General features: G+C 31.7%; 1 protein-coding gene across 1 annotated transcript in view; it reads left to right on the top strand.

The window, feature by feature from the left end:
- LOC134683337 (nuclear pore complex protein Nup160-like) overlaps positions 1–15400 on the top strand; it is a 252121-nt gene that overhangs the window by 29062 nt on the left and 207659 nt on the right. The window contains exon 4 of the mRNA XM_063542579.1: positions 6901–7135. Coding sequence (XP_063398649.1) covers positions 6901–7135 — 235 coding nt within the window. The remainder of the gene's footprint in view (positions 1–6900; positions 7136–15400) is intronic.

Raw genomic sequence — 15400 nt, 5'->3', positions numbered from 1 at the left:
AAGACACAAACATGCTGAAAAACATTTAAGGCATTAAATACCAGCAATGGATGTGCAGGGCTCACACTAATTCAGAATCATAGGGAGACCCGGAGAAGTGACTTTTCTTTTTGAAATTGATGGGGAACAGTGGTGAGATTTGGAGTTTGTTAGCTCATTATTTTGCTCATGGGGTTACAATATTTGGTTAAGAAACAATTTGTTAGTTGTCATGGGATAAAAATGACAAATCAAAGAATTTAACTTTATATATAGCTGATATAGGACAATGGTGTTGATTAAAAACTACACCATTCTAGAACCTTTTGTTTTTCACATAATTAATATTGCCAATAATTCACGAGTTCCAGGTCGCATCCGATACCAATACCAATAGTATATTCACCTGTTACATATTACATTATCTCCACATTCTGCATCTGACAGGCGCACCACCAAACGGTGTATTTAGGATTTGCTATATGTAGGAACAGTTTACTATAAGTTATATGGTTTCGATACTGACCCCCTACAGATCCATAGAGCGTTAGTTAAATCCAGTAGTTAACTGTATAACGAATTTATCGCACGCTGTACTTTTCTGCTGTGTTTTGTTAAAAAATAAACAATGAAACACAACAACATTAATAAATGACGTCACCATGAACACGTCATGAACCCCCTATGAAATTTACTAACCTCCTACAGTTTCATAGGGGGTAACCACGTGATGTCTTTAACCCAATCACAACGCAATAATTTACCTGCAGTGCAATAAAAATTGTTAGCCGGCATGATGTAAAAACAGGGAATCAAAGAATTAGACTTTATTTTAAAAAATTACTTCATTCAAGGCCCTTTTATTTTCCAAATAATTAATACATATATTACCAATAATTGATAAGTTCAATGATGACGAGTTTAAACAGAACGATTTTGAAACTCTGTGTCTTGTAATCAGTTTGACTTTATCAGATAACAATACCAAAACTAAAAATCCAGGATAAAATAAGCTTACACGTAGTTATATACTTAATTAATTGTGTCACACTTACACATAGTTATATACTTTAGTTCAGTCACGGACCGGCAATATCATGGCCGTGTGTCCAAGTGTTAACTAAATTTCTGTTTGTCATATGTCCAAAAGGTCATTTTCATGGTTCAGCAACTGCTTGAAAACAATTATAGTTTTTTTGTCAGGTAAAATACTCACTTATGATTAAATGTATAACTGTATTTGATATATGGGATCCTTACGAGGTCTACATTATATGTGACTACATATCTGTCAGATACGTCTGTATGTTCCAAAACTGGTTTATCTTCTCTAACTTTAGTTTGCTTTAACCAAATGTTATTAAACTTATACACAATGCTTATTACCACAAAACACAGTTGGAGATTAATAATTATAATTCAAATAATAATAATTCTTTATTTAAAGAGGGTTACACAGTTAGCTATAAAGGGGGTCTCATTGGGGGGTTCCAACCCCGGATCCCACTTACTGTTTTGTCAGATTCCCGTATCCCGCTTATACTATGTACGTAAGCAGTTCTCATTTTTTTGTCATTTCCCGGGTCCCGCAAGACCCTATTTCCTGTTTTCACGCCACAATAATTTGATTTTCACATGTCACACTTACAAAAAATTGGCAATACCACGTCACGCTTAGACCCCAATGAGACCCACTATAAAGGTAATCTTCCCTGAGGCCCTCATGAAATACATTGAAATATAACAAACAATTACAAAATATCAAACAGACACACATACATGAATAATGAAATAAAAAATTGTTATGAAATATACAATTTTCAAAACAGGTAAAAGTTACAAATTCATATGTGACATGTATAGTATTGGCATCAACAATATCATAAGTTTAAGTAAGTGTGTGAAAATTATTATGCATATAAAAAACACGCAGCTTCTTAATGTTCCATCAAGCAATTTTTTAAATCTTTTTTGAATGAGCTTGTGCTTGAGGTTGATTTTTTAGCTCACCTGGCCCGAAGGGCCAAGTGAGCTTTTCCCATCACTTTGCGTCCGTCGTCCGTCGTCCGTCGTCCGTCGTCCGTCGTCGTTAACTTTTACAAAAATCTTCTCCTCTGAAACTACTGGGCCAAATTGAACCAAACTTGGCCACAATCATCATTGGGGTATCTAGTTTAAAAAATGTGTGGCGTGACCCGGTCAACCAACCAAGATGGCCACCACGGCTAAAAATAGAACATAGGGGTAAAATGCAGTTTTTGGCTTATAACTCAAAAACCAAAGCATTTAGAGGAAATCTGACATGGGGTAAAAATGTTTATCAGGTCAAGATCTATCTGCCCTGAAATTTTCAGATGAATCTGTCAACCCGTTGTTGGGTTGCTGCCCTCCAATTGGTAATTTTGTGGAAATTTTGCAGTTTTTGGTTATTATCTTGAATATTATTATAGATAGAGATAAACTGTAAACAGCAATAATGTTTAGTAAAGTAGAATTTACAAATAAGTCAACATGACCGAAATGGTCAGTTGACCCGTTTAGGAGTTATTGCCCTTTATAGTCAATTTTTAACCATTTTTCGTAAATCTTAGTTATCTTTTACAAAAATCTTCTCCTCTGAAACTATCGGGCCAAATTTAAATCAAACTTGGCCACAATCATCATTGGGGTATCTAGTTTAAAAAATGTGTGGCGTGAACCGGTCAACCAACCAAGATGGCCGCCACGGCTAAAAATAGAACATAGGGGTAAACTGCAGTTTTTGGCTTATAACTCAAAAACCAAAGCATTTAGAGGAAATCTGACATGGGGTAAAAATGTTTATCAGGTCAAGATCTATCTGCCCTGAAATTTTCAGATGAATCGGTCAACCCGTTGTTGGGTTGCTGCCCCTGAATTGGTAATTTTGTGGAAATTTTGCAGTTTTTGGTTATTATCTTGAATATTATTATAGATAGAGATAAACTGTAAACAGCAATAATGTTTAGTAAAGTAGAATTTACAAATAAGTCAACATGACCGAAATGGTCAGTTGACCCGTTTAGGAGTTATTGCCCTTTATAGTCAATTTTTAACCATTTTTTCGTAAATCTTAGTTATCTTTTACAAAAATCTTCTCCTCTGAAACTACTGGGCCAAATTGAACCAAACTTGGCCACAATCATCATTGGGGTATCTAGTTTAAAAAATGTGTGGCGTGACCCTGTCATCCAACCAAGATGGCCGCCACGGCAAAAAATAGAACATTGGGGTAAAATGCAGTTTTTGGCTTATAACTCAAAAACCAAAGCATTTAGAGGAAATCTGACAGGGGTAAAAATGTTTATCAGGTCAAGATCTATCTGCCCTGAAATTTTCAGATGAATCGGTCAACCCGTTGTTGGGTTGCTGCCCCTGAATTGGTAATTTTGTGGAACTTTTGCAGTTTTTGGTTATTATCTTGAATATTATTATAGATAGAGATAAACTGTAAACAGCAATAATGTTTAGTAAAGTAGGATTTACAAATAAGTCAACATGACCGAAATGGTCAATTGACCCGTTTAGGAGTTATTGCCCTTTATAGTCAATTTTTAACCATTTTTCGTAAATCTTAGTTATCTTTTACAAAAATCTTCTCCTCTGAAACTACTGGGCCAAATTAATCCAGACTTGGCAATCATCATCTTTGGGGTATCTTGTTTTAAAAATGTGTCCGGTGACCCGACTTTCAAATCAAGATGGCCGCCACAGCTAAAAATAGAACATAGGGGTAAAATGCAGTTTTTGGCTTATAACTCAAAAACCAAAGCATTTAGAGCAAATCCAACACGGGGTAAATTATTAATCAGATCAAGATCTATCTGCCCTATAATTTTCAGATGAATCTGACAACCCATTGTTGGGTTGCTGCCCCTGAATCGGTAATTTTAAGGAAATTTTGCTGTTTTTGGTTATTATCTTAAATTTTATTATAGATAGAGATAAACTGTAAACAGCAATTATGTTCAGCAAAGTAAGATTTACAAATAAGTCAACATGACCGAAATTGTCAATTGACCCCCTAAGGAGTTATTGTCCTTTATAGTCAATTTTTAACAATTTTCATAAAATTTGTAAATTTTTATTAACATTTTCCACTGAAACTACTGGGCCAAGTTCATTATAGATAGAGATAAATGTAAGCAGCAAGACTAGTAAAGTAAGATTTACAAACACATCACCATCACCAAAACACAATTTTTTCATGAATCCATCTGCTTCCTTTGTTTAATATTCACATAGACCAAGGTGAGCGACACAGGCTCTTTGGAGCCTCTAGTTTAAGGGATATTGGTAAGTTATTCCTTAAAATAGATCCCGAACATATAACAGATTTCTTATAAAGCTCTGTTTTGGTTTTTGGAACTTGTAAATTTTTGCAAGAGGCATAATCTTTGAATTTTTCAGTGAGATATACAGGACTTTATTCTTAAGATATTTATGCATCAAAACTGTTTTGTGGTATGAGATTCTGTTCTCTACTGTCATCCATCCAAGCTGTTTAAACAGTGGAGCTGATGATGAAAGTGGATCAGCATCTAAAATAAGTCTTGCAGCCCTTTTCTGCAATTTTATAATTGAATTTTGTTTGTCACTTTTACCTGTCTAGAGTTATGCCCCTTTACAAAAGTAAATATTGCTTAATGTTTTGTTTCTGTTCTCTTACTTTAGTTTTTTAACCAAATGGTATAAAACATTAATATACACTATGATAATTACTTTTAAACACACATCAAGTTTGATTTTAGGGGTGTCACTCTTAGTTCTGTAGAGTTATGCCCCTTTATAAATGGAAAAATAGCTCTTACTTTAAAGTTTGCCTACACCAAATTTTTAAAAATTAAGTACACCATACTTATTCAATTAAAACTCAGATCAATAACAAATATGGGTAGCTTCACTTCTATCGTTCTTCAATTATGTCCATTTATAACAGGGGGCACCATCAGTGTCCCATGTACACATCCCCCATAACATGCTTCCATTTAATATTGTGACCTGGATTTTTACCTTTGTTTTCATTCATTGCTTTGTGTAATGATAAATCCAGAGAAATGAGAAATAATTATAAACATATTGGATAAATTCAGAGAAGATCGGAATCTGTTTATATTACCAGGTTTACTTATTATAATCATCGACAATAACTGTGTCATTAAAACTTTTGATTTTCAATACTTTTCAACTGCATAATTGATATGTAATTCACGGTAACCTTCAGAAATTTCAATTATCAGCATCAATAATTTTTTTTATCATAATTTTTTTTTTTGTCCTTAAGGAGGCTCGCGGGTATAAGATTTTCAGTAAAAAAATAAACATTAATTTCAATACAAATTTTATTTACAACCTTTAAGGGGGTTCGCGGGTCTAAATCATTTATATAGGATTTCTCCATATTTTTCTATAAATGAACTTTATCTTAAAGTTAATAGAAAACTAAAATAAAAAAGTGGGGTCACCGTTCATTTGTGCTCACAATCTGCCTTCGAAAGAAGCATGCATTTTTGTAAAAGTGTTTTTTTTCTGTTAAAGCAATAGGAGAAATAAAGTTATAATCGAAATAAAAAAAGAAATTTATTACAGAAATCGCTCAAATTGTACAATAATTTAGTTTAAGTACAGCTTATACGGAAATTATATTAAAAAATATAGGTCACCGATGAGTTGAAAAAGATATTTCAATTTTAAAGCCAAAAAATGGCATTTTTCCACCAAAGGGAGATAATTTGGAACTTTTTCAATGATGTATACATTTTGAAAGTCATCTGGGGCCAACACGAATTGAATGTGTTGAATGATTTTTGTACCATTTGATAAAGTAACAACTACGAAAGGTTACAAATAAAATTTGTAATGAAAAACAAATGTTAAATTTTTTTCTGAAATTTTTATACCCTCGAGCCTCCTTAATAGTTGTAACTTTATCATTTGGTACAAAAATTGTTCCAAAAAATCCAATTTGTGTTGACCCCAGGTGACTTTTAAAATGTAGATATCATGTTAAAAGCTCCAAATTATCTCCCTTTGGTGCAAAAAGGACATTTTTTGGCATTTAAATTGAAATATCTTTTTTAACTTATCGGTGACCTATATTTTTTATTGTTGTTTTCAAATAAGCTGTACATAAACTAAATCATTGTAAAATTTGAGCGATTTCTGTAATTTAGTTCTTTTTTTATTTCGATATTACCGTTTTTTCTCCTATTCAACAGAAAAAAAGGACATCAACAAAAATGTATGCTTCTTTCGAAGGCAGATTGTGAGCGTAAATGAACGGTGACCCCATTTTTTTATTTCATTTTTCTATTAAGTATAAGATAAAGGTCATTTATAGAAAAATAAAGAGAAATCCTATATTAAAAAAAAAAATCATTTAGACCCGCGAGTCCCCTTAAATGTCTCATTTTTCCATTGATTTATAGTTCTTATTTGTATATTAAAGGAAAAAATACTGATATGGCAGGAGATACATGTACACACCAAATATGATATGTTAATTATAATATAAAGTATTGCGCAATAGCAGGAAATCTTCAATTGCATAATATTGCACTACAGCACAGTATTGTGCATTTATAAACAAGAAATCCTCAAATCAATTGCACAGTATTGCACAATTGCAATAAATCTTCTAAAGAAAATAAATAGAAATATTTCAACCCATTTCAAATTTTTAAGATCTTACACCACATTCATTTTGTGTCAGAAACCTGTGTCAAAATTTTTATCACAATCCAAATTTAGAGAGTATCAAGCTTGAATGTTATGTCCAAACTTGCACCAACTGTTCAGGGTTCGAATTCTGCAGGCGTATCAGGCTGCACTCAGTGAAGCATTTTATTAAAGATGAACATGTTTGGGTGTTGACAAGTGGATGATTTTTTTTTTATCTTACAGGATATGGGTTATACTACATCTGACCAGCCTATTCCTTCCATTTTCTTAAATGCTTCAATAGCTAATGCCACAGACCCTAGAAACAAACACATGATCAACACAGCTGGTACAATTACATCACAATTGAACTGTGCATCCACATTCTTGAAGACTGATGGTGAAGCACTTTTTGCTTTTTCCAGTAATGCTGGTAATCTATTGTTGGTGAAGATGCCCCCTGTAGATAAGGAAGGAGGTAAGTATTAAAAAGCTTATGTTTCTTGCTGGTTCATTGCTAAAACTTTTAATATTGTGTTAACATGGTGCAATTTAATAGACCTATATACTAGATTATGATAAATGTGGTTCTGTAATTTTGTAAAAAAGTGATTTTTAAAACTGAATGTTGATTTTTGAAGGGACAGGGGAGAGGACCATTATCACAAACCTCAACCTGGCAAAATTCAAACTGAGAATCATATTGCAAACCTCAACCTGGCACAATTCAAACAAAGAATCATATCACAAACTTCAACCTGGCAAAAATCTACTGAATCATATCACAAACCTCAACCTGGCAAAATTCAAACAGAGAATCATATCACAAACCTCAACCTGGCAAAAATCAAACTGAGAATCATATCACAAACCTCAGTCTGGCAAAATTCAAACAGAATCATATCACAAACCTCAACCTGGCAAAAATCTACTGATTCATATCACAAACTTCAACCTGGCAAAATTCAAACTGAGAATCATACCACAAACCTCAACCTGGCAAAATTCAAACTGAGAATCATATCACAAATCTCAACCTGGCAAAATTCAAACAGAGAATCATATCACAAACCTCAACCTGGCAAAATTCTAACTGAGAATCATATCACAAACCTCAACCTGGCAAAATTCAAACTGAGAATCATATCACAAACCTCAACCTGGCAAAAATCTACTGAATCATATCACAAACCTCATCCTGGAAAAAATCAAACAGAATCATATCACAAACCTCAACCTGGCAAAATTCAAACTGAGAATCATATCACAAACCTCAACCTGGCAAAATTCTAACTGAGAATCATATCACAAACCTCAACCTGGCAAAATTCAAACTGAGAATCATATCACAAACCTCAACCTGGCAAAAATCTACTGAATCATATCACAAACCTCATCCTGGAAAAAATCAAACAGAATCATATCACAAACCTCAACCTGGCAAAAATCAAACTAAGAATCATATCACAAACCTCAACCTGGCAAAATTCTAACTGAGAATCATATCACAAACCTCAACCTGGCAAAATTCAAACTGAGAATCATATCACAAACCTCAACCTGGCAAAAATCTACTGAATCATATCACAAACCTCATCCTGGAAAAAATCAAACAGAATCATATCACAAACCTCAACCTGGCAAAAATCAAACTAAGAATCATATCACAAACCTCAACCTGGCAAAAATCAAACTAAGAATCATATCACAAACCTCAAACTGGCAAATTTCAAACAGAGAATCATATCACAAACCTCAACCTAGCAAAAATGAAACTGAGAATCATATCACAAACCTCAACCCAGCAAAAATCTACTGAATCATACCACAAACCTCAACCTGGAAAAAATCAAACAGAATCATATCACAAACCTCAACCTGGCAAAATTCAAACTGAGAATCATATCACAAACCCCAACCTGGCAAAATTCAAACTGAGAAACATATCACAAACCTCAAAATCTACTGATTCAAACAGAGAATCATATCACAAACCTCAGTCTGGCAAAAATCTACTGAATCATATCACAAACCTCAACATGAAAAAAATCAAACAGAATCATATCACAAACCTCAACTTGGCAAAAAATCAAACTAAGAATCATATCACAAACCTCAACCTGGCAAAATTCAAACAGAGAATCATATCACAAACCTCAACCTGGCAAAAATCAAACTGAGAACTATATCACAAACCTCAACCTGGCAAAATTCAAACTGAGAATCATATCACAAACCTCAACCTGGCAAAATTCAAACTGAGAATCATATCACAAACCTCAACCTGGCAAAATTCAAACTGAGAATCATATCATAAACCTCAACCTGGCAAAAATCAAACTGCGAATCATTTCACAAACCTCAACCAAGCAAAAATCTACTGAATCATTTCACAAACCTCAACCTAGCAAAAATCAAACAGAATCATATCATAAACCTCAACCTGGCAAAAATCAAACTGAGAATCATATCACAAACATCAACCGGAATCATATCGCAAACCTCAAACTGGCAAAAATGAAACAGAATCATATCACAAACCTCAACCTGGCAAAAATCAAACTAATAATGAGGTTCTCATATTCTTGTACAAATAAATTTTAAAAAGTCTCCACTACAAATATTGTATATATATACTACCTTTGAGACCTGAAGAAGGGATTTTTTATGACTCAATTTTAGTTGTGTTCAGTGCAAAATTAAAAGAGATTGACAGGATGTTATTATATTTTGTAGGTTTTGTCCAGCAGTTTGAGTTTAATAATAGATATTGACAGGATGTTATTATATTTTGTAGGTGTTGTCCAGCAGTTTGAGTTTAATAATAGAGATTGACAGGATGTTATCATATTTTGTAGGTGTTGTCCAGCAGTTTGAGTTTAATATTAGATATTGACAGGATGTTATTATATTTTGTAGGTTTTGTCCAGCAGTTTGAGTTTAATATTAGATATTGACAGGATGTTATTATATTTTGTAGTTTTTGTCCAGCAGTTTGAGTTTAATATTAGATATTGACAGGATGTTATTATATTTTGTAGGTTTTGTCCAGCAGTTTGAGTTTAATAATAGATATTGACAGGATGTTATCATATTTTGTAGGTTTTGTCCAGCAGTTTGAGTTTAATATTAGATATTGACAGGATGTTATTATATTTTGTAGGTGTTGTCCAGCAGTTTGAGTTTAATAATAGAGATTGAGAGGATGTTATCATATTTTGTAGGTTTTGTCCAGCAGTTTGAGTTTAATAATAGATATTGACAGGATGTTATCATATTTTGTAGGTGTTGTCCAGCAGTTTGAGTTTAATATTAGAGATTGACAGGATGTTATTATATTTTGTAGGTTTTGTCCAGCAGTTTGAGTTTAATATTAGATATTGACAGGATGTTATTATATTTTGTAGGTGTTGTCCAGCAGTTTGAGTTTAATAATAGAGATTGAGAGGATGTTATCATATTTTGTAGGTTTTGTCCAGCAGTTTGAGTTTAATAATAGATATTGACAGGATGTTATCATATTTTGTAGGTGTTGTCCAGCAGTTTGAGTTTAATATTAGAGATTGACAGGATGTTATTATATTTTGTAGGTTTTGTCCAGCAGTTTGAGTTTAATAATAGATATTGACAGGATGTTATCATATTTTGTAGGTGTTGTCCAGCAGTTTGAGTTTAATATTAGAGATTGACAGGATGTTATTATATTTTGTAGGTGTTGTCCAGCAGTTTGAGTTTAATAATAGAGATTGAGAGGATGTTATCATATTTTGTAGGTGTTGTCCAGCAGTTTGAGTTTAATAATAGATATTGACAGGATGTTATTATATTTTGTAGGTGTTGTCCAGCAGTTTGAGTTTAATAATAGATATTGACAGGATGTTATTATATTTTGTAGGTTTTGTCCAGCAGTTTGAGTTTAATAATAGATATTGACAGGATGTTATTATATTTTGTAGGTTTTGTCCAGCAGTTTGAGTTTAATAATAGATATTGACAGGATGTTATTATATTTTGTAGTTTTTGTCCAGCAGTTTGAGTTTAATATTAGATATTGACAGGATGTTATTATATTTTGTAGGTTTTGTCCAGCAGTTTGAGTTTAATATTAGATATTGACAGGATGTTATTATATTTTGTAGGTTTTGTCCAGCAGTTTGAGTTTAATAATAGATATTGACAGGATGTTATTATATTTTGTAGGTTTTGTCCAGCAGTTTGAGTTTAATAATAGAGATTGACAGGATGTTATTATATTTTGTAGGTTTTGTCCAGCAGTTTGAGTTTAATAATAGAGATTGACAGGATGTTATCATAATTTGTAGGTTTTGTCCAGCAGTTTGAGTTTAATAATAGATATTGACAGGATGTTATTATATTTTGTAGGTTTTGTCCAGCAGTTTGAGTTTAATATTAGATATTGACAGGATGTTATTATATTTTGTAGGTTTTGTCCAGCAGTTTGAGTTTAATAATAGATATTGACAGGATGTTATTATATTTTGTAGGTTTTGTCCAGCAGTTTGAGTTTAATAATAGAGATTGACAGGATGTTATCATATTTTGTAGGTTTTGTCCAGCAGTTTGAGTTTAATAATAGAGATTGACAGGATGTTATTATATTTTGTAGGTTTTGTCCAGCAGTTTGAGTTTAATAATAGATATTGACAGGATGTTATTATATTTTGTAGGTGTTGTCCAGCAGTTTGTGTTTAATAATAGATATTGACAGGATGTTATTATATTTTGTAGGTTTTGTCCAGCAGTTTGAGTTTAATATTAGATATTGACAGGATGTTATCATATTTTGTAGTTTTTGTCCAGCAGTTTGAGTTTAATAATAGATATTGACAGGATGTTATTATATTTTGTAGGTTTTGTCCAGCAGTTTGAGTTTAATAATAGATATTGACAGGATGTTATTATATTTTGTAGGTTTTGTCCAGCAGTTTGAGTTTAATATTAGATATTGACAGGATGTTATTATATTTTGTAGGTTTTGTCCAGCAGTTTGAGTTTAATATTAGATATTGACAGGATGTTATTATATTTTGTAGGTTTTGTCCAGCAGTTTGAGTTTAATAATAGATATTGACAGGATGTTATTATATTTTGTAGGTTTTGTCCAGCAGTTTGAGTTTAATAATAGATATTGACAGGATGTTATCATAATTTGTAGGTTTTGTCCAGCAGTTTGAGTTTAATATTAGATATTGACAGGATGTTATTATATTTTGTAGGTTTTGTCCAGCAGTTTGAGTTTAATAATAGAGATTGACAGGATGTTATTATGTTTTGTAGGTGTTGTCCAGCAGTTTGAGTTTAATAATAGAGATTAACAGGATGTTATTATATTTTGTGGTTTTTGTCCAGCAGTTTGAGTTTAATATTAGATATTGACAGGATGTTATCATAATTTGTAGGTTTTGTCCAGCAGTTTGAGTTTAATAATAGAGATTGACAGGATGTTATTATGTTTTGTAGGTTTTGTCCAGCAGTTTGAGTTTAATAATAGAGATTAACAGGATGTTATTATATTTTGTAGGTTTTGTCCAGCAGTTTGAGTTTAATAATAGAGATTGACAGGATGTTATTATGTTTTGTAGGTTTTGTCCAGCAGTTTGAGTTTAATAATAGAGATTAACAGGATGTTATTATATTTTGTAGTTTTTGTCCAGCAGTTTGAGTTTAATAATAGAGATTGACAGGATGTTATTATATTTTGTAGGTTTTGTCCAGCAGTTTGAGTTTAATATTAGATATTGACAGGATGTTATCATATTTTGTAGGTTTTGTCCAGCAGTTTGAGTTTAATATTAGATATTGACAGGATGTTATCATATTTTGTAGGTGTTGTCCAGCAGTTTGAGTTTAATATTAGATATTGACAGGATGTTATTATATTTTGTAGGTGTTGTCCAGCAGTTTGAGTTTAATAATAGATATTGACAAGATGTTATTATATTTTGTAGGTTTTGTCCAGCAGTTTGAGTTTAATATTAGATATTGACAGGATGTTATCATATTTTGTAGGTGTTGTCCAGCAGTTTGAGTTTAATATTAGAGATTGAGAGGATGTTATCATATTTTGTAGGTTTTGTCCAGCAGTTTGAGTTTAATAATAGATATTGACAGGATGTTATTATATTTTGTAGGTGTTGTCCAGCAGTTTGAGTTTAATAATAGATATTGACAGGATGTTATCATATTTTGTAGGTTTTGTCCAGCAGTTTGAGTTTAATATTAGATATTGACAGGATGTTATCATATTTTGTAGTTTTTGTCCAGCAGTTTGAGTTTAATATTAGATATTGACAGGATGTTATTATAATTTGTAGGTTTTGTCCAGCAGTTTGAGTTTAATAATAGAGATTGACAGGATGTTATTATATTTTGTAGGTTTTGTCCAGCAGTTTGAGTTTAATAATAGATATTGACAGGATGTTATTATATTTTGTAGGTTTTGTCCAGCAGTTTGAGTTTAATATTAGATATTGACAGGATGTTATTATATTTTGTAGTTTTTGTCCAGCAGTTTGAGTTTAATAATAGATATTGACAGGATGTTATTATATTTTGTAGGTGTTGTCCAGCAGTTTGAGTTTAATATTAGATATTGACAGGATGTTATTATATTTTGTAGGTTTTGTCCAGCAGTTTGAGTTTAATAATAGAGATTGACAGGATGTTATTATATTTTGTAGGTTTTGTCCAGCAGTTTGAGTTTAATAATAGAGATTGACAGGATGTTATCATAATTTGTAGGTTTTGTCCAGCAGTTTGAGTTTAATAATAGATATTGACAGGATGTTATTATATTTTGTAGGTGTTGTCCAGCAGTTTGAGTTTAATAATAGATATTGACAGGATGTTATTATATTTTGTAGGTTTTGTCCAGCAGTTTGAGTTTAATAATAGAGATTGACAGGATGTTATTATATTTTGTAGGTTTTGTCCAGCAGTTTGAGTTTAATAATAGAGATTGACAGGATGTTATCATATTTTGTAGGTGTTGTCCAGCAGTTTGAGTTTAATAATAGAGATTGACAGGATGTTATCATAATTTGTAGGTTTTGTCCAGCAGTTTGAGTTTAATAATAGATATTGACAGGATGTTATTATATTTTGTAGGTGTTGTCCAGCAGTTTGAGTTTAATAATAGAGATTGACAGGATGTTATCATAATTTGTAGGTTTTGTCCAGCAGTTTGAGTTTAATAATAGATATTGACAGGATGTTATTATATTTTGTAGGTTTTGTCCAGCAGTTTGAGTTTAATAATAGAGATTGACAGGATGTTATTATATTTTGTAGGTTTTGTCCAGCAGTTTGAGTTTAATATTAGATATTGACAGGATGTTATTATATTTTGTAGGTGTTGTCCAGCAGTTTGAGTTTAATAATAGATATTGACAGGATGTTATCATATTTTGTAGGTTTTGTCCAGCAGTTTGAGTTTAATAATAGAGATTGACAGGATGTTATTATATTTTGTAGGTTTTGTCCAGCAGTTTGAGTTTAATAATAGATATTGACAGGATGTTATTATATTTTGTAGGTGTTGTCCAGCAGTTTGTGTTTAATAATAGATATTGACAGGATGTTATTATATTTTGTAGGTTTTGTCCAGCAGTTTGAGTTTAATATTAGATATTGACAGGATGTTATCATATTTTGTAGTTTTTGTCCAGCAGTTTGAGTTTAATAATAGATATTGACAGGATGTTATTATATTTTGTAGGTTTTGTCCAGCAGTTTGAGTTTAATAATAGATATTGACAGGATGTTATTATATTTTGTAGGTTTTGTCCAGCAGTTTGAGTTTAATATTAGATATTGACAGGATGTTATTATATTTTGTAGGTTTTGTCCAGCAGTTTGAGTTTAATATTAGATATTGACAGGATGTTATTATATTTTGTAGGTTTTGTCCAGCAGTTTGAGTTTAATAATAGATATTGACAGGATGTTATTATATTTTGTAGGTTTTGTCCAGCAGTTTGAGTTTAATAATAGATATTGACAGGATGTTATCATAATTTGTAGGTTTTGTCCAGCAGTTTGAGTTTAATATTAGATATTGACAGGATGTTATTATATTTTGTAGGTTTTGTCCAGCAGTTTGAGTTTAATAATAGAGATTGACAGGATGTTATTATGTTTTGTAGGTGTTGTCCAGCAGTTTGAGTTTAATAATAGAGATTAACAGGATGTTATTATATTTTGTGGTTTTTGTCCAGCAGTTTGAGTTTAATATTAGATATTGACAGGATGTTATCATAATTTGTAGGTTTTGTCCAGCAGTTTGAGTTTAATAATAGAGATTGACAGGATGTTATTATGTTTTGTAGGTTTTGTCCAGCAGTTTGAGTTTAATAATAGAGATTAACAGGATGTTATTATATTTTGTAGGTTTTGTCCAGCAGTTTGAGTTTAATAATAGAGATTGACAGGATGTTATTATGTTTTGTAGGTTTTGTCCAGCAGTTTGAGTTTAATAATAGAGATTAACAGGATGTTATTATATTTTGTAGTTTTTGTCCAGCAGTTTGAGTTTAATAATAGAGATTGACAGGATGTTATTATATTTTGTAGGTTTTGTCCAGCAGTTTGAGTTTAATATTAGATATTGACAGGATGTTATCATATTTTGTAGGTTTTGTCCAGCAGTTTGAGTTTAATATTAGATATTGACAGGATGTTATCATATTTTGTAGGTGTTGTCCAGCAGTTTGAGTTTAATATT

This window comes from Mytilus trossulus, chromosome 9 (assembly GCF_036588685.1).
Source record: "Mytilus trossulus isolate FHL-02 chromosome 9, PNRI_Mtr1.1.1.hap1, whole genome shotgun sequence".
In the NCBI taxonomy this organism is placed as follows: domain Eukaryota; kingdom Metazoa; phylum Mollusca; class Bivalvia; order Mytilida; family Mytilidae; genus Mytilus; species Mytilus trossulus.
The sequence above is the reverse complement of the archived record's forward strand: the minus strand, read 5'-3'. Positions and strand labels throughout refer to the sequence as shown.